General features: G+C 43.1%; 1 protein-coding gene across 1 annotated transcript; it reads left to right on the top strand.

Annotated features, from left to right (window-relative positions):
• The first annotated feature begins 3,412 nt into the window (after window positions 1-3,412).
• On the top strand, window positions 3,413-17,574 carry Acat1 (acetyl-CoA acetyltransferase 1). Its single transcript, XM_051156457.1, has 10 exons — window positions 3,413-3,549; window positions 4,632-4,727; window positions 5,269-5,369; window positions 8,274-8,417; window positions 9,036-9,186; window positions 11,619-11,714; window positions 12,058-12,171; window positions 15,150-15,214; window positions 16,367-16,524; window positions 17,280-17,574. The coding sequence occupies exons 2-10, from the start codon at window positions 4,664-4,666 to the stop codon at window positions 17,398-17,400; spliced, it is 1,014 nt and encodes a 337-aa protein (XP_051012414.1). The 5' UTR covers window positions 3,413-3,549; window positions 4,632-4,663; the 3' UTR covers window positions 17,401-17,574.
• Window positions 17,575-19,770: the final 2,196 nt, after the last annotated feature.

The following is a 19,770-nucleotide window of genomic DNA, read 5'->3' as shown; positions in this document are numbered from 1 at the left end:
GTAGCTTGCTTGCAGTGCTATTCCCCCAGTTCATTTTTTTAAAAATCTATTTTATGTGCATAGGTGTGAGTGTGTCAGATCCCCTGGAACTGGAGTCACAGACCATTGTGAGCTGCCATGTGGGTGCTGGGAATTGAACCTAGTGCTCTTAACCACTGAGCCATCTCTCCAGCGCCGGCTCCCCTGCCCCCAGTTATTATAAATCTTTAAGGACTATGACCAAGTAATTTCAACCCTTCTCTACAAGCGTGTACCTGCTGCTGGAGTACAAGGCCCACGGGAACATCCCGAGCCCTGTAATGCCGCGTAAGCTCATGTTTTGTTGAACAAAAATCGGATCAAATTAACTTTATGCTCATTGGCCATCGCTCTCTGACGCAACAAAGACTGTGAAGACCTCTTCAAAATAGAAGGTAGATTTTGTAATGTCAACATTTTAAAATCACATCTAGACGGAGTCGTTTGTATAGCAAAGCTGGCTGTGTGGCATTGTATTCGTGCTCTCTCACATTTTCCTTGAGAAAAAGCACCGCTGTGGAGTCACTCGTGCCTTAGAAGGTATGCCTGTGTCGAGCTGCTGCGCATATGCACCGCTGTCCTTCAGACACTCTGTGAAAGGCAGTCTGGTTATCATGGCTGCTCCTGTTTGTAACTCCAGGGTCAAAGTTATGTTTTGTTTATTCTGAGTCTTAGGTTGGACATTTTAGTTGTTTGCATTCGGTTAGGACAACGTGCTCAGTCTGTGAAAATCAAAGCTCTTGGGTTACCTGAGAGTCTAGACACCTGTTTATTGCTCGCTCTTCTCGTGAACGTCAGCAGTACGCTGTGACTGCTCTCAGTTGGAATGTTAGGCCTGCTGACCTCACAGGCCAACCTGAGATCAGGTATAGCTTTGAACACTGCTCTACATTTCCAGAGTTTCCCTTATTGACATTTGTTCCTACAAATAGTGTGGAAACAGTTAAGATGTTTTTCTCTCTCCGTTCCTTTGTGAGTGTGGCGCTGAGGATCAGCCAGAAGCTCATACATGCCAAGCATTCACTAGACCACTGAGCTCCACTCCAGCCCCCTCTTTCAGGGCTTAAGAATTATCTGGCAAGTTGGCCATCGTGGCGCACGCTTTTAATCTCAGCACTCCGGGAGGCAGAGGCAGGTGGATCGCTGTGAGTTTGAGGCCAGCGTGGTCTACAGAGTCCAGGGCAGCCAAGGCTACACAGAGAAAAAGAAAGAAAGAAAAGTAATATTGATTATAGCCATTTTCTTTATGATTTATAAAAAGTAGTGTATATACATTATAGAAAACTTGGAAATAAAAGTGTAGAAATGAAGAAAACCACCTTGACTCTATTGCTAAGTGTACAATTCACAGATGAATTTTAAAATACTGTATCATAAACATTTATCTTACAGGAAGTAAGATGCCTGGGCCGAAGTTATGCATCTAAACCCGCTTTGAATGTAAGTATAAATTTAAAGTGTACCTTACAGTTTGAGGAATTCAGAGGGCTGTTGCCCGTAGAGACACGTGTGCTGCGAGGCCGGGCGGCTCAGGCTGTAGAGACACACGTGTTGCGAGGCAGGGTGGCTCAGGCTTGCAGTGTGAGCCTTTGGGAGGGTGAGGCCAGAGGCTTGGCTTGAGGATCACCAGCCTCAAGCAAACAGACCAAACAATTGCATCCCTTTTTGAATTTATCTGGAGGTTAATGGGATTATAGATGGTTAGGGAAAGCTGAGAAGTCACATATCTGTATCATCACAGAAGTGGCTCATTGGGTCCCTGAATACTTCTTTATAGTACACTACACAGCAGTTTCCCTCCAAAACTGCGGAGTGTTCCTCCTTGCTTGTGGGTGGCACAGTGCACTGGATACACGAGAGACTTGACAGGAGAGGGACTGACCACCTGAGGGAAAACCAGGAAGGCCTTTACTTCATTTCCTAGTTGCCGCTTTCTGCCTTTGTTAAAGGTCCTCAAAGTGACATCACATCTTTCCATCGTTTAAATACATCTAATGCTGCAGAGGAGATTGTAGAAGCCAAATGTGAGGAGAGAGTGTTTCATGGCATTGACAGGGACTTTGATCTACTTTGTCCTGTTTTGTAGTTTAGGAAATTATGGTTCTGGCTATGTCCTGATTAATACTGTCCATGCAGCCTGTGCTTCTGAATTGCTAGCCCAGAGGTTTCTTCTTTAGTAAAGGAGATTCTGGTTAGTGGTGTTTATTTTTTATTTTAAAAGATTTGTTGATGGCACTGGAGAAATGGTTCAGTGGTTAAGAGCATTTGCTGCTCTTCCAGAGGACTTGAATTTAGTTGCCAGACCCAAGTTAGGTGATTCTTAACCACATGCACCTCTGATTCCAAGGCATCAGGCACTCTCCTGGTCTCCTCTTAGCCTCTGAGGGACCACACACACAGCATTCACTTACACATATATGCACTGTGTATGTGTCTGTGTGTGTGCGCGCGCGCACGCGATCACATGTGCTTTGGTGTGTGGAGGCCACAATAAGGTGTCAGATCTCACGTAGTTAGAGTCACAGGTATTTGCGGGCACCTTGCTTGTTACTTGGGTGCTATGATCTGATTGCTGGTTTCCATGTTTTCACCACATGCAGTCTTAGCTGATGAGCCATTTCTTCAGCCTCAGGGCTGTTTATTAGAGCAGGTTATTTTCTTTTGATAATGTAAAGTTGTCATTTTAAAACGTTTTAAACCGTTGTTGCTGGGTGTAGTGGTTACACCTTTAACCCTAACCCTCAGGAGACAGATATATGTAACCTCTGATTTCATGACCAGTCAGGTCTATATAGCAGGTTCTGTGTGGCTAGAGTTACATGTCATAAAAATGAAAAGGAAAACCTCCCAAAGCAAACAAACAGTTATCTGGGGTTTGTGCATGTATGGTGTGTGCACGCGCATATGTGCACTTTCAAGTGTGTACATATACATGTGGAGGTAAGAGGACAACCTTGTGGACATTTTTCCTGGATCAAACTCAGGTTGTCAAACACTGCCAAGTCCTTTACCTGTTGAGTCACCTTGACTGCCCAGCTTTTAAGACTTTGCCTGAGCATAATTGAAACCTAAGCTTCTGGCGTTAAATCTTCCAGAAAGAACGGGAAAGGATTTCTACGTCTGCTTTAGAATGTGCTTTAACTTCTTCCTGTACCTCCCTCAGTCTCCCTGTCATGTCCACCCCTGCCCTTCCCCTCCCCTGCTCCAGCCACTGTGGACCAGTGGCTTGAACCCAGGGCCTCGTGTGTGCTCGACTCTACCACTGAGCTACACCCTAGCCCTGTCTTTCTGTTGGGCCTTAGTTTAACCCTTTCTAACTAATTCTTCATGAGTTGTCTGAGGATGAATGTCTGTTAAATGAACGGGGATTTAATTATACCTGTGCTAATTTTTGCCTTTTTCTGTCTTGCCAGGAAGTGGTCATAGTAAGTGCTATAAGAACGCCCATTGGCTCTTTCCTGGGCAGCCTCGCCTCTCAGCCAGCTACTGCACTTGGCTCCATTGCAATTCAGGGAGCCATTGAAAAGGCAGGTCAGTGCTTGCCTTGTTTTGATATTGAGGGGAAAAATGATTGTGGACATACAATTGTTTTGCATTTACTATATATATATAACTCTTAGAAATTACATGTTTCCTACATATATAAATTCCCTTGTACTAGAGAGATAGGAATGAAACTCAAAATTAACGGGAAATAGAAATCATCCTGCATTTCTGCTGTCTTTCTGTGCTGTCACCATGGTGCACGTGAATGCCCTGGCAGATGCTCTCAAGAGCATCAGCAATGCTGAGAAGAGGCAAAAGCCAGGTCCTCATCAGGCTGTGTTGTAAAGTCATTGCTCCGTTCCTCTGATGGTGAAGCATGGCTACATTGATGATCACAGAGCTGAGAAAGTCACTGTGAAGCTCGCAGGCAGGAGTCCTCACAGTGTGGAGTCATCAGCCCTAGATTTGATGTGCAACTCAAGGACCTAGAGAAATGGCGGAACAATCTGCCCCGCGCCATCAGTGCGGCTTCACTGTACTGACAGCCTCAGCTGGCACCATGGACCAGCGAAGAAGCAGGATGAAAATACACAGGAGGGAAATCCTGGGAGTCGGAAAAAAGTCATTTCTGTCCTATGTCATGTAATTTGCTTGGTATTTTTTTTTTTTTTTTCGAGACAGGGTCTCTCTGTGTAGCCTTGGCTGTCCTGGGCTCACTTGGTAGACCAGGCTAGCCTCCAACTCACAGATATCAGCTTGCCTCTGCCTCTCTGGGTGATGGGATTACAGGCATGTGCCACTGCACTGAGCTTGCTTGGTAATCTTAATTATTAAATTGAATATTGGATGTGGAGAGATTACTCAGTGCTTAAGAGTACTGGCTGTTCTTCTAGAGGACTTGGGTTTAGTTTCCAGCAACCACCTAGTAGCTCACTACTCTCTGCAACTTCAGTTCCAGATGACCCAGTGCCCTTTTCTGGCCTCTCCGGGCACTGCATACACATGGTATATAGACATACATAAAAGCAAAACACTCATGCACATAAAATGAAAATAAGTAAAATATTTTTTAAAAAAAGAAAGAAATTGAATAAATCCAGGGCAGTCCTTTCTGCTGTTTTTAAAAGGGATTCCAAAAGAAGAAGTAAAGGAAGTGTACATGGGCAATGTCATCCAAGGAGGTGAAGGGCAGGCCCCCACGAGGCAAGCAGCATTGGGTGCAGGTACGACAAACATGTTTGCTTTTATATTTAGTTTTCTTGAAAATGTTAATGTCATTTCAGCTAAATTAGTAAATACATGACTCTTTGTTTTGTTTTGTTTTTGGTTTTTGGAGACAGAGTTTGTTTAGCCTTGGCTGTCCTAGACTCATATCTTTTAAAGATTTATTTATTCATTTATGTATATAAGTGCTCTATTTGCATGTACAGCTGCATGTCAGAAGAAGGCATCAGATCCTAGTATTAATGGTTGTGAGTCTCCATGTGGAAGCTGGGAATTGAACTCAAGACCTCTGGAAGAGCAGACAGTGCTCTCAACTGCTGAGCCATCTCTCCAGCCCCCTAGACTCATTCATTGTAGACCAGGCCGGCCTCTGCCTCCCCAAGTGCTGGGATTGCAGGAGTGTGCCATAGCACCAGGCACACGACTCTTATAGAAAATAAAAATTTTCAGATTTGGTCACATGTTCTATTTTAATTCTATAGTTGTATATGAAAAATGACTGTTTCTGCTCTTCAAAAGCATGACTTATGTTGGCTGTAGGTTTACCTATTTCCACTCCATGCACCACGGTGAATAAGGTCTGTGCCTCAGGAATGAAAGCCATCATGATGGCCTCTCAAAGTCTTATGTGTGGACATCAGGTAAGAAATGCCTTGTTTTGTCTGTCACTCAAGTAATTCTAAATGCTAGAAAATGCTTACTTCTAAGCACATTTATGCTGCAGCGTGAGGTTCGGTCTTTACGTCTGTTGTATGTGTGTGAGTGTTTTACCTGCATGTATTTGGGCATCACACATATGCCTGGTGTTCAGAGGCCAAAAGAGGGCACTGGATCCCCTGGAACTGGAGTTACAGAGAGTTGTGAGCCACCACGTGAGTGCAGAGAATCAAACCCAGGTTCCATGAAAGAGCAACAAGTGCTCTTAACTGCTGGGCCACATTTCTACCCTTCCCCACTTTCCTTTTTAAAAAAGATTTATTTATGTGGGTTAAAAAAAAAAAAATTATTTATACAGTATTCTACCAGCATATATGCTTATACACCAGAAGAGGGCACCAAATCTCATTATAGATGGTTGTGAGCCATCATGTGGTTGCTGGTAATTGAACTAAGGAACTTTGGAAATTTGTTTGTTTGTTTTTCAAGAAAGAGTTTCTCTGTGTAGCCTGGGCTGACCTGGACTCACTTTGTAGACCAGGCTAGCCTCTGCCTCCCCAGCGCTGGGATTACAGGCGTGCACCACCATGCCCAGCTGATTTTATGAGTGTTTTGCCTGCATGTATGTATGTGCAGCACGTGCATACCTGGCACATATGGAGGTCAGAAAAGAGTATTGGATATCAGGTTGAATGGTTCTGAACTACCCTGTGGGTGCTGGGAATTGAACCCATGTCCTTGGAGAAGCATCAAGTGCTCCTAACCATTGACCATCTCTCCAGCCCCTTTGTTTTGTTTGTTTAGTTGGTTGGTTTGTTTTTTGAGACAGGGTTTCTCTGTGTAGCTTTGGTTGTCCTGGAACTTGCTCTGAAGACTAAGCTGGCCTCAAACTCACAGAGATCTGCCTGCCTTTGCATCCCAAGTGCTGAGATTAAAGGCATGCACCACGATAGCCTGGCCCCCTTTATATTTTAAAATGTTTATTTTTGTTTATGTGCATGTGCTTGTGTGAATGCCACGTGTGAACAGGTGCCTAGGGAGACCAGAAGAGGATGTTGGACCCTTTGGAGCTGGAGGTACATGTGGTTGTAAGCTGCCTGATGTAGGTGCTGGGTACTGAACTCCAACACTGAGATGCTTTCTGTTAAACACATGCCCAGTTCTAGCTTTTATGAGACAGAAGCAAGAGACTGCAAGCTTGAGGCCTGTTGATTGAAATCTTTACTTGAGAGTGAGGAAGAGAGAGGCTGCTCAGGGAATATGCTCTCACATTCAGAGGCTGTTTTTTGGCACTGTCTGGACTTCAGTAGTAACACTTTAGGAGGACTGAAACAGTCACAGACACTAAAGTTGCAGGGCTGGAGTGAGAAAAACAGAGGTCTATATTAGAATTGATTTTTTTCCTTCCTAGACAGTCTAGCCTATCATTGTGTATCACAACCAAGTTGAAAGTCAGTGTGACATGTTTTCATATTATTTCTCACATATGTAAAAAGCATACTTATAAGGTTATGAGCACTGGCTGCTGCTCCTGTGTTCAGTTCCCAGCACCTCTGTGGTAGCTCACAATCATCTCTATTCCATTTCCAGGGTATCTGATAATCTCTTCTGGCCCGAGGGCATTAAGCATATACATGGTACACACACACATACATGCAGGCAAAACACTCATGCACATAACAAATAGAAAATAGAAACAAGCTGGGCAGTGGTGGTGCGTGCCTTTAATCCTAGCACTCAGGAGGCAGAGGCAGAGGGGCAGAGGTAGGAGGATCTTTGTGAGTTTGAGGTCAGCCTGGTCTACAGAGCGAGTTCCAGGACAGCCAAGGCTACACAGAGAAATTTTGTCTCAAAAAACAAACAAACAAAAACAAAAACAAAACAAAACAAAAAGGGAAAATGGAGGCAAGAAAAAAAAAAGTGTCATGTACTTCTATGTTCCCTTTAGAGAAGAAAAGGGTACAATGAGGTCTGAGCTACTGTGACAGGGACCTTATCATGGAAACAGTGTATGCCCACCCTGGGCACAGCCATGGAAAGCATAAAAGGAAAAAACCAGTCGCACTCTCCTCCATTTCTGAGAATACCATGTTTGGATACTGAGCTACTTAAAAGTGGAGAATCTTTGGGCAGGTGTTTAACTTCGGTGTCCTTCATGATGTGTGGAAGACCTATGACTCCAGCTGATCATAGGAGTTATAAGAACAGAGCAGTAAGCAAGCATAGTGGCACATGCCTGTAATCCCTGCACTCAGGAGGCAGAGGCAGGCAGATCACTGTGAGTTCAAGGTCAGCCTGGTCTACAAAGCGAATCTAGAATAGCCAAGACTACACAGAGAGACCTGTCTTGAAAAAACAAAAAACAAAGAAGAAAGAAAACAAAAATAACGAATAGAGTAGTGAATAAGAAAGCTTTGAAATCCCTCCCCTCCCCACCCACCCCAAAGTCCTAAAGAATTGCTGGATTTTTGTAAGTTGTCAATTGTTTTTCAAAATCTTCCACCAGCTCCACCTTCTAAATGTTATGGGTGGTCAAATTGTCCAATTATTATGTTTTTTTTTTTTTTGGTTGATTTGTATTTTCTGAGACAGCATCTCATGTCGCCCATGGCTTCAAACCCTCAACATCCCTGAAAATGACCTTGAATTCCTGATGCTCCTGCCTCAGCCTTCCAAGTGCTAGGACGATAGATGTGCCACCATACCTAGCTTCTAATTTTAAATCTTTTCATTGAACATTTTAAGCCCTTTTCTCCTCATCAAGCACAAGTGGTAAAGAGGGCATTCACCGTGTGAGCATGGTTATAAAGCCATATTGGGCACTCATGTCTGAAGAGCACTGGATGGAGATGCTGAACTGACTCTGGCTTTGTTGTGTTGCTGAGCAGGACGTGATGGTGGCAGGTGGGATGGAGAGCATGTCCAATGTCCCATACGTAATGAGCAGAGGAGCAACACCCTATGGTGGGGTAAAACTTGAAGACCTGATTGTAAAAGATGGGCTAACTGATGTCTACAATAAAATTCATATGGTAAATACTACATTTAACGGATGTGCATGTGAGCTGGGCTCCGTGGTGCATGCCAGTAAACCCAGCACTTGGGGAGGGATTCTGTCTCCCTCTCTTGAAAAACCAAAAAAATAAAATAAAATGTTTATGTGTGTATTGGTACCCATGGAAGCCAAAGGTGGTGTGAGATCCTCTGGAGCTAGAGTAGGTGGGTTTGAGGTGCCTGGCCAGAGAATCTCACTATGCACTCTGGGAGAGCACTAGGCTCTCAGTTGCTGAGGTCTCTCCAGCCCCCAAATGCTGCTTAAACAGGGAGTGCCACTTAATATATAAGTGACTCTTCATAACACATATACTTTAAATACTGAGTTCTAGGGTGGGTCCTATAAATGGTTTCATCAACTTTATCAAATCATTTTACTATGTCAGTTTCTTCAGCATAGATCAACTATTTAAAAGCGGCCTACACTTGAGTGGGGTATTCCCTCCTAAAATGGCAATGCTGTTTCCTGCAACCATTTGAAGACAAGACACCAGGGAGAAATTATGTAGACCAGAGGAAGGAAATTTAGAGGAATGGGATTGAGCTCCTAACTATTGAGTTATGCAAAGATAATTTTTTTTCTTCAAATTTCTCAGGGTAACTGTGCTGAGAATACTGCAAAGAAGCTGGATATCGCACGATGTGAACAGGATACCTATGCTATCGGCTCCTACACCAGAAGCAAAGAAGCATGGGACACAGGGAAGTTTGCCAATGAAATTACTCCTGTCACAGTCTCAGCAAAAGGTAGAGGTGACATTTACTAGACTTCAAGTTCTTAGCCATTTTTTTTTTCTTGGTTAGATTTCACTGTTAATAGATATTTCATGTTGTAGAATTGATGTTTCCATTTATTTATTTATTTTTGGTTTTTCGAGACAGGGTCTCTCCCTGTGTAGCCTTGGCTGTCCTAGATTCACTTTGTAGACCAGGCTGGCCTGGAACTCACAGTCATCCACCTGCCTCTGCCTCCTGAGTGCTGGGATTAAAGGCGTGTGCCATTTACAAAAATTTAAGCTTATTTTTATGTCATGTGAATTGGTATGTTGCTTGCATGTGTGTCTGTGTGAGGGTGTCGGATCCCTTGGAGCTACAGACAGGTGTGAGCTGCCATGTGGATGCTAGAAATTGAACCCGGGTCCTCTGGAAGAGCAGCCAGTGCTCTTAACCACTGAGCCATCTCTTCAGTCCATGATGTATGTTTCCATTTTAAACGAGTATTATTTCTGTTTATCTGAGCTGAACACATTAGTTTTGCTTACAGTTAATAAAGGGAAGGATTACAGGTCAGAAGTAACAGTACATTCAGTTACACAGTGCCCTAAACTTACTATTTTTAGAAAAAAGTTTACATTTTTTTCTTTGGTTTTGTGCTTAAGTGGCATTTGCATACTATGGTGTATATGGGCAGGTCAGAGAACAACCTGCAGGAGTTGGTTCTCTCCTTCCAGGGACTAAACTCAGGTCATGTGGCTTGGTAGAAAGCTGGTGTACTTACTGCTTTTTAAAAAAGATTTATTTATATATATGAGTGTTATATGCACATCTGCATATAAGAGGACATCAGATCCATGGGACTAGTTATAAGCAGTTATGAACTGCCATGTACGTGCTGGGAATTGAACTCAGGACCTCTGAAAGAGCAGCCAGTGCTCTTAACCACTGAGCCATCTCTCCAGCCTCCTGTACTTACTATTTTTAATTTGAAAAAAAGAAAAAGAATTATTTCTCATGTAAACAACAGATAGCACATTAGCTTATGTGTTTTACATGTTTAATTGGTTTATTTTGGATTTTCTTTATAGGGTTTCTCTGTGTAACAGCCCTGGCTATCCTGGAATTTGCTCTGTAGACCAGGCTGGGCTTGAATTCAGAGATCTATCTCTACCACCTGAGTGCTGAGATCAAAGGAATGCTCCAGCAACCTGTCCTTAAATTTATTTTTGAAAAGATTGTACTCTTACTATTTTGTGTGTGGATTATATGCACACTAGTGTAGGTGCCTGAAGAGGCCGATGGTCTTGGATCCCTGAAGCTGGAGCTCCAGGAGGCTGTGTGCTGCCTGTTGTGGGTGTGAGAGCCTCTGGGAGACTAGAGTGTGTTCTTAACCAGCCCTGCTTACATTTAACTATTATTAGTGTGCACATGTGTGTGAACACGTGTCCTCTGTGGCATGCATTTGTAGGTCAGGGGATGATTGTGGAATCAGTTTTTGCTTTTGTTTTTTACCTTTACATGAAAAAAAAAACTTTATTGTATAGAAATACATATATATCCCCCCAAAGATGTTATTCTCTCATTTCCCCGTCTTCCTCCTCCTCTTCAACGCCTCTGATATAAAGGACATTATTACACCTTATCAGAACTTCACCCAGACGTCCAGACAACACCCCATCTACGTATTCCTCTGTATTTGCAAGCTGCATGTTCATGTAGCCGTCCACAGAGACCAGGTAGCCCTTGTTCTCCATCCCCCACTTAAGTTTTACCATCACTGGCTTTCCCACTGCTGCCGACCCCTCGTGACTGGAGCAGCTGCCACTAACCGGAACAGCCCAACGCTAGGAGAAAATGACGAATATTTTCTAAAAAGGGATTTATATTAGAAAACTACTAGAGTTACCTCGCAGAAATGAAGGCTTAATGGCAGGCACTTGCAGAGTCACATGTGTTGTAGTGCTCAGAGTCAAAGAAAGTGTCTTCTTCCCAAAGGTGCTGGGATAATTCATAGTACAAAGTACTTACTTTCCCAGAATGCTCACTGTCTGGGTGAGCATTCCCAGAATGCTCACTGTCTGGACTCTAGTTTATGTAGCACTGGTTCGGCATTGACCCTTGGAGTACATACAGTAAGGTCTGTGATCATAGAAGAGAGTTGGGAAGCCTGGGTGTGGACACACGCCTTTAATCACAGCACTTGAATTTGGGAGGCAGAGGCAGGAGGATCTCTGTGCACTCAAGGACAGCCTGGTCTACATATTGAGCTCCAAGACAGCCAGGATTACCAAAGGGAGAAAAACGAGAAGGAAGGTTGGGAAATAATGGGAGTTGTTGGTGTAGATTTCACATTCTAGACTTGGAATGGCTTAAAGCATGTCAGAGGTACCATATGTAACACGTTTCTTTCTAAGTGGCTAGTTGTTATCTGGACTAGTGATTACATAATATTTCAATTTTAGGTAAACCAGATGTGGTGGTGAAAGAAGACGAAGAATATAAGCGTGTTGATTTTAGTAAAGTGCCAAAGCTGAAGACTGTGTTCCAAAAAGAAAATGGTTAGTAAGAAATCAAACATAAGGGAAAAACTCAGTTACTATGCAGTGTTTATTCTTGGACTTGCCTGACAGCTCTTAAAAGATTTATCCAAGCCCAGTGTGATGGTGCACGCCCTTAATCCCAGCGAAGACGCAGAGACATGAGAGCTGTGCATGTGCATTCACCCAGGGCCACCTCTGCAACTCCCACAGCACTCGGACATTCACCGTGGAGCTAGGCTCTATGCATGCTTCCTCGGGGCAGAAATTACAGTTAATAGCCCAGAGATTCCTCTGTTATTTGTGGGAGAGGACAGAATGAGCTCAGGAAAAGGCGTGTGACTTGATGCTTTCTTGACTTTAGGCACGGTAACAGCTGCCAATGCCAGCACACTGAACGATGGAGCCGCTGCTGTGGTTCTTATGACTGCAGATGCAGCCCGAAGACTTAATGTCAAGCCTCTCGCACGAGTTGCAGGTACATGTTCTCACCTTGTGTGTGTCCCCCCCCCCCCCCCATGTTGGGAATCCATGGTTTTAGTCTAGTCAGGGTTATTACTGCTGTGATGAAACACCATGACCAAAGTAAACTGGGGAGGAAAAGGGTGTATTCGGCCTATGCTCCCACACTACAGTTCATCATCAAAGAAGTCAGGACAGGAGCAGAGCAGGAACGGATGCAAACCCAGATTTCCTGGATGGATGTTACTTGCCGGAGTACTCCTCATGGCTCTCTCAGCTTGTTTGTATTTGTTTGCTTTCTGTTTTTTTCCGAGACAGGGTTTTCTGTTTAGCCTTGACTGCCCTGGAAACTTACTCTGTAGACCAGGCTGGCCTCCAAATCAAACTCGGAGATCCGCCTGCCTCTGCCTCCTGAGTGTTGGGATTAAAGGAGTGTACTGCCACACCCAGCCCTTATTGTTTTTCGAGACAGGGTTTCTCTGTGTAGCCTTGGCTGTCCTGGACTCACTTTGTAGACCAGGCTGGCCTCGAACTCAGATCTGCCTGCCTCTGCCTCCTTGAGTGCTGGGATTACAGGCGTGCAGCACTATGTCAAATGTTCAACCTGTTTTCTTATATAACCTAGGACCACCAGTCCACGGATGGCCTTACTCGCAATGGGCTGGGCCCTCCTCCATCAATTACTAAGAAAATGCCCTACAGGCCTGCCTACAGCCTGATCTTATGGAGGCATTTTCTTTTCTTTTATTCACTCTCTCATATATTTACATCCCTACTACAGTTTCTCCTTCAAGTCCCTTCCCCTGACCTTTCTCCTCCCACCCCCATATACTCCTATTTCCCTTCAGAAAAGAGTAGGTCTCCCAGGGATATCAACCAAACATGGCATAGCAAGTTATAGTAAGACCAGGCATATACCCTGATATCAAGGCTGGATGAGGCAACCCAGAAGTAAAAAGGTGCCAAAAGTAGGCAAAGGGGTCAGAGACAACCCCCACTCCCTGTTAGGAGTCCCACAAGACAAAGGTACATAGTCATAACATATATACAAAGGACCTAGGTCATACCTATACAGGCTTAGTCGGTTCAGTCTGTGAGAACCTGTGTGGTTTCTCTCCCCCCTCAGGGGAGGGGGGTCATTGTGTACTGGCCCATGAGGACAGAGGGAGCAGAAGTGTGCAGGCTTAGGACAGCTGTGATTCCGGGAGTCAGTTTCAGAGAGGCAGCTCATTTTATTGTTCCAAGGGTTAGGCATGTTAAGTGTTTTTAGGGTTACAGGCGGGAAGGATTGATTGGTTATAACACAGCAGGGCACGAAGGAAAAAGTGGGATGTTCTGTGTAAGGGAGTCTTCCATTTTGCTCCCAGATCAGAGCTATCCAGACATGGTGGACTGCAATCTTAATAGCCTTCCTTAGTTCATTCTGTGGGCTGTGTTCTTGTGGGGTCCCTGAGGCCCCCTGGCTCCTACAATCCTTCCTCAGGATTCCTTGAACTTCTAACAAATTTGGTTGGAGGCATTTTCTTAATTGAGGCTCCCTCCTTTCGGATGACTTTAGTTTGTGTGAAGCTGACATAAAACTAGCCAGCGCACACGTGCTGAGCTCTGTATCCCCAGTTGTCCTTTTGGAAGAGGGTCTCACTTAGTTGTGTAAGCTGGCCTGAACTCATCCTTGCTATCTGTCTGTGACAGCTTTTCCTAGCTAGGATTATAGGTTTGTGCTATCAAACCTGGCTTGACCCTGCTTCTTTTTCAATTAACAAAACAAAACAAAACAAACAAAAAACAAGTGTGTGAATGTGAGTTCTTGCCTTTGGAGTGCCAAGGTGCTTTTCATCTTTAATTTTGAAAAGAGAGTCTCTTCTTGGTAACTGAGGAGTAATGGAGCTGGCTATTTCTGTGTTGACTGAGATAGAAGGTCCTTTAATATTTTTGTTAAAATCTGCTTTATATAATGATTTAAGGACTGGCAAGATACTTCAGTGAGTAAAACGTGCTTCCTGCCAAGTCTGATAACCTGAGTTGGATCCCTAAAACCCACATGATAGACGGTAGAGAACTCATCCCATAAGTTATCGCCTCACCTTCGCAGGTGCACGGTACACATCCCTTCCTCACATAAAATAACAAAAAGTTTTTAAAAGAGAGTATTATTTAAAAACAAAAATAAGATTCTGGTAGTCATCCTATGAGTAAGGAAAAGGAAAAAGTATGTTTTACCTACAGAGGCAGCCAGCTGGAATAAAATGAATATGGAATTCAGAGCCTAGAAAAAAAAAGTTATTGTTTATATGTATGATATGCATGTGGAGATCAGAGGACAACTTTGTGGAGTTTGTTTTCTCCTTCCACTGTTACATGGTGTTTAAGATTAAACTTAGGTCTATAGACTTATACAGCTACTCAGCCATCTTATCAACCCTTATTTTTATCTTAAAATATGTTGTGCCTTCCTTGTAAGGACTTAAAAAGAATTTTTTATAATACATTTACCTTAATTTTATTCTTAACTTATATTTGTGGTACTTGGGATTGAACTAACAGCCTTATGAACTCTACCCAAGTTATACCACCAAACTAGATTTTTAAAAATTATTTTAAGATTTATGTATAGGTGTGTGTCTGCATGTATAGGTGTCCATGGAGGCTATGGTGTTATAGGGAGCTGTGAGACGCCTGATATGGGTGCTGAGAACTGAACTCTGGTCCTTTGGAAGAACAGCATATGCTCTCAACTGCTCCTGGACTAATGGTTTTCAACCAGTCTTAAAGGTTTCTATTGCTGTGAAGAGAAACCATGACCTTTGAAGATTGAACAACCCTGTGGTGGTATAGGGAGTGGCAGAATTAGGAAGTATGACCTTGTTGGAGAAAATGCATCACTAGGGATGGGCTTTGAGATCAGGCAATGTGCATTTGTTAGCTTGGGTTTCAGTCGTATACAAGGATAAATCTTTGGGCATATGTAAGAGTTTAACAGTGATTCTTTTGCAGCATTTGCTGATGCTGCTGTAGAACCTATTGATTTTCCAGTCGCGCCTGCATATGCTGTACCTAAGGTAAGAAAAAAAACGAGGGGCTGTACGAAGTACACAAACTTGTGGTTTGCTTGTTGTACTAAGATTGCAGTTTTTACATTTTAAGCATTTATTTGCAGAAGCAGATATAATTTGGTATTGAGTCTTTTCACTTCAGAAAACAGTAACTGACAGGAAACGTCAAACTCCATCTTCATTAGAACAGATTAGAAGTAGATACCTGCAGGTTTCTCCATGAGGAATGGACTCATGGACTGAATGTCTGGCAGTAAAGAGTAACCCTAGACACAGTAAATGCACATCACTGTCTGTACTTCCAAAGGCAGACATAACCAAGTCTGTGGAAGCTGTTCACAGGCAAAGATGCTCAGGATGCTTAGGGGTTCAGAGAGCTCAGATGTGTTCAGCAAACATGCTTACAAGAGATAATCTCAAGTTGACTTTTTGTTTGTATGGCAAGGTCTTGCTATGTTTTCTGGGCTGGTTTTAAACTAGTGTGCACCACCCCATCTACCTAGAGTTGAAATCTGAGAACATACACAGATTTGAAAACAGGGAGCCTAGGTGTAAGAATACAGAAGGCTTGGACACAACCCGAAGGGGCGGATCTCAAGACAGGAACAGGTACCCGTCAAAGTGAACACACAGGTTATCAGCCAATGGTAACATAGCTAATGGAAAAGGACTTGGGCAATTTTTAAAAAGGTATTATCATAAGAATAATCAGTAGCACAAATTCCCTTCCCCTCCAGATGAGGAACTACTTGTGAAACAAAGCATGATCAAAGATTTCATAAAAGACACACATTTGTGCCTGGAATAATTCCCACGCTTTTCTAAAGAAATTGAAGGAGCATGTGGGAACAGATAAAACTCTGCAAGGATACAGAACTAAGTAACATATAGGTTGCAAGACAGACCTAAGGACATATAGCATGATGTACTTTCACAAAGAGAATACACCCTTTCAAACACTGTGGAGACATTATAATACAGTACAAACAAAATTCTGATTATAAAAGAGAAAAGCAAACCCCATCACTTTAAAAAGAAAAACCCTTCCTGTTAATTACAAAAAGGGAAAATATAAACCAAAACTATAAAGTCTCCAGAAAATAATGAAAATAATTGATAGCTAACTATCTGAATAATTGCCCTCAAATTTATTTTTAGGTCCTTCAATATGCAGGATTGAAAAAGGAAGATATTGCTATGTGGGAAGTAAATGAAGCATTCAGTGTGGTTGTACTAGCCAATATTAAAATGCTGGGGATTGATCCCAAAAAAGTAAACATCCACGGAGGAGCTGTTTCTCTGGGCCATCCAATTGGGTAGGTACCATACACAGAACCCCACCTAGATTAATAGCTGACTATTTCTGCGAGCTGCTTCACCATTGCTCCTGTTCTGTGATGAGCAGGTTTCCTTTTTGTCCATCTTTAAGATAAACACCGTTTCTGAAAAAAAAAAACAAACAAACAAAAAAACCCACCGTTTCTGATGTCCAACAGTCAATACAGACTTAGCACCTGCCTTAGTTCTATTGCTGTGATGAAACACCATGACCAAAAGCAAGTTTGGGAGGAAAGGGCTTATGTAGCTTCCACCTCCACATGGCAGTCCATCGCTGAAGGAAGTGCGGCAGGAACCCGGAGGCAGGAGCTGCTGCAGAGGCCATGGAGGGGTGCTGCTTACTAGCTTCCTTCCTATGGGTTATTCAGCCTGATTTCTTATGGAACTAGGACCCCAGCCCAGGGCTGGCCCCACCCACAGTGGGATGGGCCCTTCTGATCTATGGAGACATTTTCTCACTTGAGGTTCCTTCCTCTCAGATGACTGTAGCTAGTGCCAAGTTAACATGAAACTAACTATCCAGCACATTATCAGTGCTGAATAAGGAAACTAAAGCCTAGGTTCCTGTGACAGCTGTACCCTCTTCCTGAAGCTCATTTCCTAAATGTAAAAGCACTTACTCAAAAGTACGGGCTAGTATGTTTTTCGAGAAGTTAACTTGGAACGAACATTTTTCTGGTCAGTCCTACATTCTTTACTTCATTAAAGAACCACATGACTTCTTAATCCTTAGGATGTCTGGAGCCCGGATTGTTGTTCACTTGGCTCATGCCTTGAAGCAAGGAGAATTCGGTGTGGCCAGCATTTGCAATGGCGGAGGAGGCGCTTCTGCAGTGCTGCTTGAGAAGCTGTAGACAACCCGCTTCAGGAGAGTTCCATGTGACCAGAAACCCTGCAGAAGTGAATGTGACTCCCGTGGGCCAGCTTATATTCAGCAAAAGCTATTTCATTTTTTATTGTTTTCTATTAAATTACAAAAACAATCATTCAAAAACCCATTGAAATTACAAATAAAAATTCTTCTTTAATTTTTATTTATTTATTTTTTGGTAAACTTGGGCAGTCTGATACTCTCCTACTTGAAATACTATTGTAGGTGCTTGAGATGTGGCTCAGGAGTAAAGAGCATCTGCTGCTAGCTGGGTGGTGCACTCCTTTAATCCCAGCACTTGGGAGGCAGGTGGATCTATGTGAGTTTAAGGTTAGCCTGAGCTAGTTCCATGATAGCCAGAGCTACACAGAAAAACCTTGTTTGGAGAAAGCAAACAAAAAAAGAGCATCTGTTGCTCTTACAGAAGATGTTTGGTTCCCAGGACCCATGCCGGGTGTCACACCACCAGAGGACTTGCATGCTGTACTGTAAGCAGATACCAGAGAACTGAGATACTCTGCCTCCCTACCTCGTTGTGCTGTTCCAAGTAGAGGAAGCCGTCCTAGGAGATCCTTTGTAATGGGGGTTCTCTCCTGATGAAAGCAGAGTACAAGACCCAGCAGTCTTACATCTAAATACACCAAAGAAATGAGAAAGTCACAGATGGCCTCCTTCTGGAAGGCCATAATCAGCACAACAGCAGCAGCAAAAGCTCTTTGACTTCCCAAGCCCTCTTTTTCACATCAGACTTCCTATTCTGCCATTAGAATAAGTAGAAGACTGGTTGGTTATGTTGTTTTGTTTCTGAACTTTAATCTTTGGACAGTCAAAATTGCTTTCAAATAAAGTTATGTGAATACAAATGAAGATAAAAGATGTTTAAATCTTCCAAGTGAGTACAAACCACAGCAATTCATGTCAACTAGATCAGCATGGAAGATCCTTAAAGGAATCCTACATACAGAGCCGGAAGAAACAGTCACATGAAAGTGCAACAAAGAGTAAATTCCAAGAGAAACTGAGAACCAGAAGAGAGAGACCATGGCCATAAGACATACCCAGTTTTTAGAGCAGTAAAACAAGAAAAACAGTAAAAACAGCAATCGGATCATAAGGTGCACTCTAGCTACCCCGACTTTGGGGGGTGAGGGGCGGGGAGTGTGTCTTATGGTCTGAAAAATATGGTAGTATTCAAGTAATCAATAAAACTACTGTAAAGGGAAAATATCCTGAGCCCACATTTTTAGTGGCTTCAACATAAAAATTAAAAAATACTATCTCAAAAACATGATCCATCAGGTGTGGTGGCACATACCTTTAATCCCCGCACGTGGGAAACAAAGGCAGGCAGATCTGAGTCTACATAGCCAACACAGTCTATATAGTGAGTTCCAAGACAGCCAGGATTATACACAGGAACTTTGCCTTGAAAAAACAAACAAAACCTTGTCTTAAAACAGGTACCTACCTCGCTGGCAAAGACTCACAGACTCAAAGTGGCAAAATGGGAAACCATATGCTCTCAAGCAGAAGCTAAAAGCATGTAAGTGTAGCTTTATCCATGAACAACAGCTAGGTTTTAAGATAGCTTGTCAGATAAGACAAAGAATGTCACTATGTATTAATGAAGGAACAGTCTATCAAGAAGACTGAACAGGGCTGGGAATACAGCTCAGTTGGTAGTGATGGCCTAGCAGACCTAAAGCCCTGGGCTCTACATCCCAGCACTACATACATAGAAGCGGGGAGGGAGGTGGTGTAGAGGAAGAAAGAAGAAGAAACAATTGGAAATATATACACACACACACATATATGTTATACATATACACATACATACACATTTATAAATTAAATATATACTCAACTTCATAATACTGAGTGTTAAGTTTCAAACTCTGGACAAATTTCTGAGTTGCCCTTTTCATACATCAAAGCAGACCTGGCCCACAAGGTCTCCCAATATCCCTCAGTCCTTACTGGTTAAAGGGGTAGGGCTGACATGCCCTTCCCCCAGAGGCTCCCTTCTGCCCACCCCCAAGCCCAGCTCACTCTGGTCATGTCCACGCTGGACTCTCCCAGCTGGGTCCCTGCCTATGCTCCCCTCATATCTATGATAAAGTTTCTCCTCCACCATACCTAGGAGCAGTCATGTCCTTTCCTTTCCTTCTTATGTTGCTTTCATTCACTCAACAGTAACAGCACTACTGCTATCTGACCCTATTGCCAGTCATCGATAGATGCCCAAGGGGGCAGAGACTCACGAATGAAAACTTCAGAACCCAGAAATAAACCCATATAGCTATGGCTGATTCTCAGCAACGGTTGAGAAGAAAAGTCTCAACAAATGATGCTG

This window comes from Acomys russatus, chromosome 14 (genome assembly GCF_903995435.1).
Source record: "Acomys russatus chromosome 14, mAcoRus1.1, whole genome shotgun sequence".
Classification (NCBI taxonomy): domain Eukaryota; kingdom Metazoa; phylum Chordata; class Mammalia; order Rodentia; family Muridae; genus Acomys; species Acomys russatus.
The sequence above is the reverse complement of the archived record's forward strand: the minus strand, read 5'-3'. Positions and strand labels throughout refer to the sequence as shown.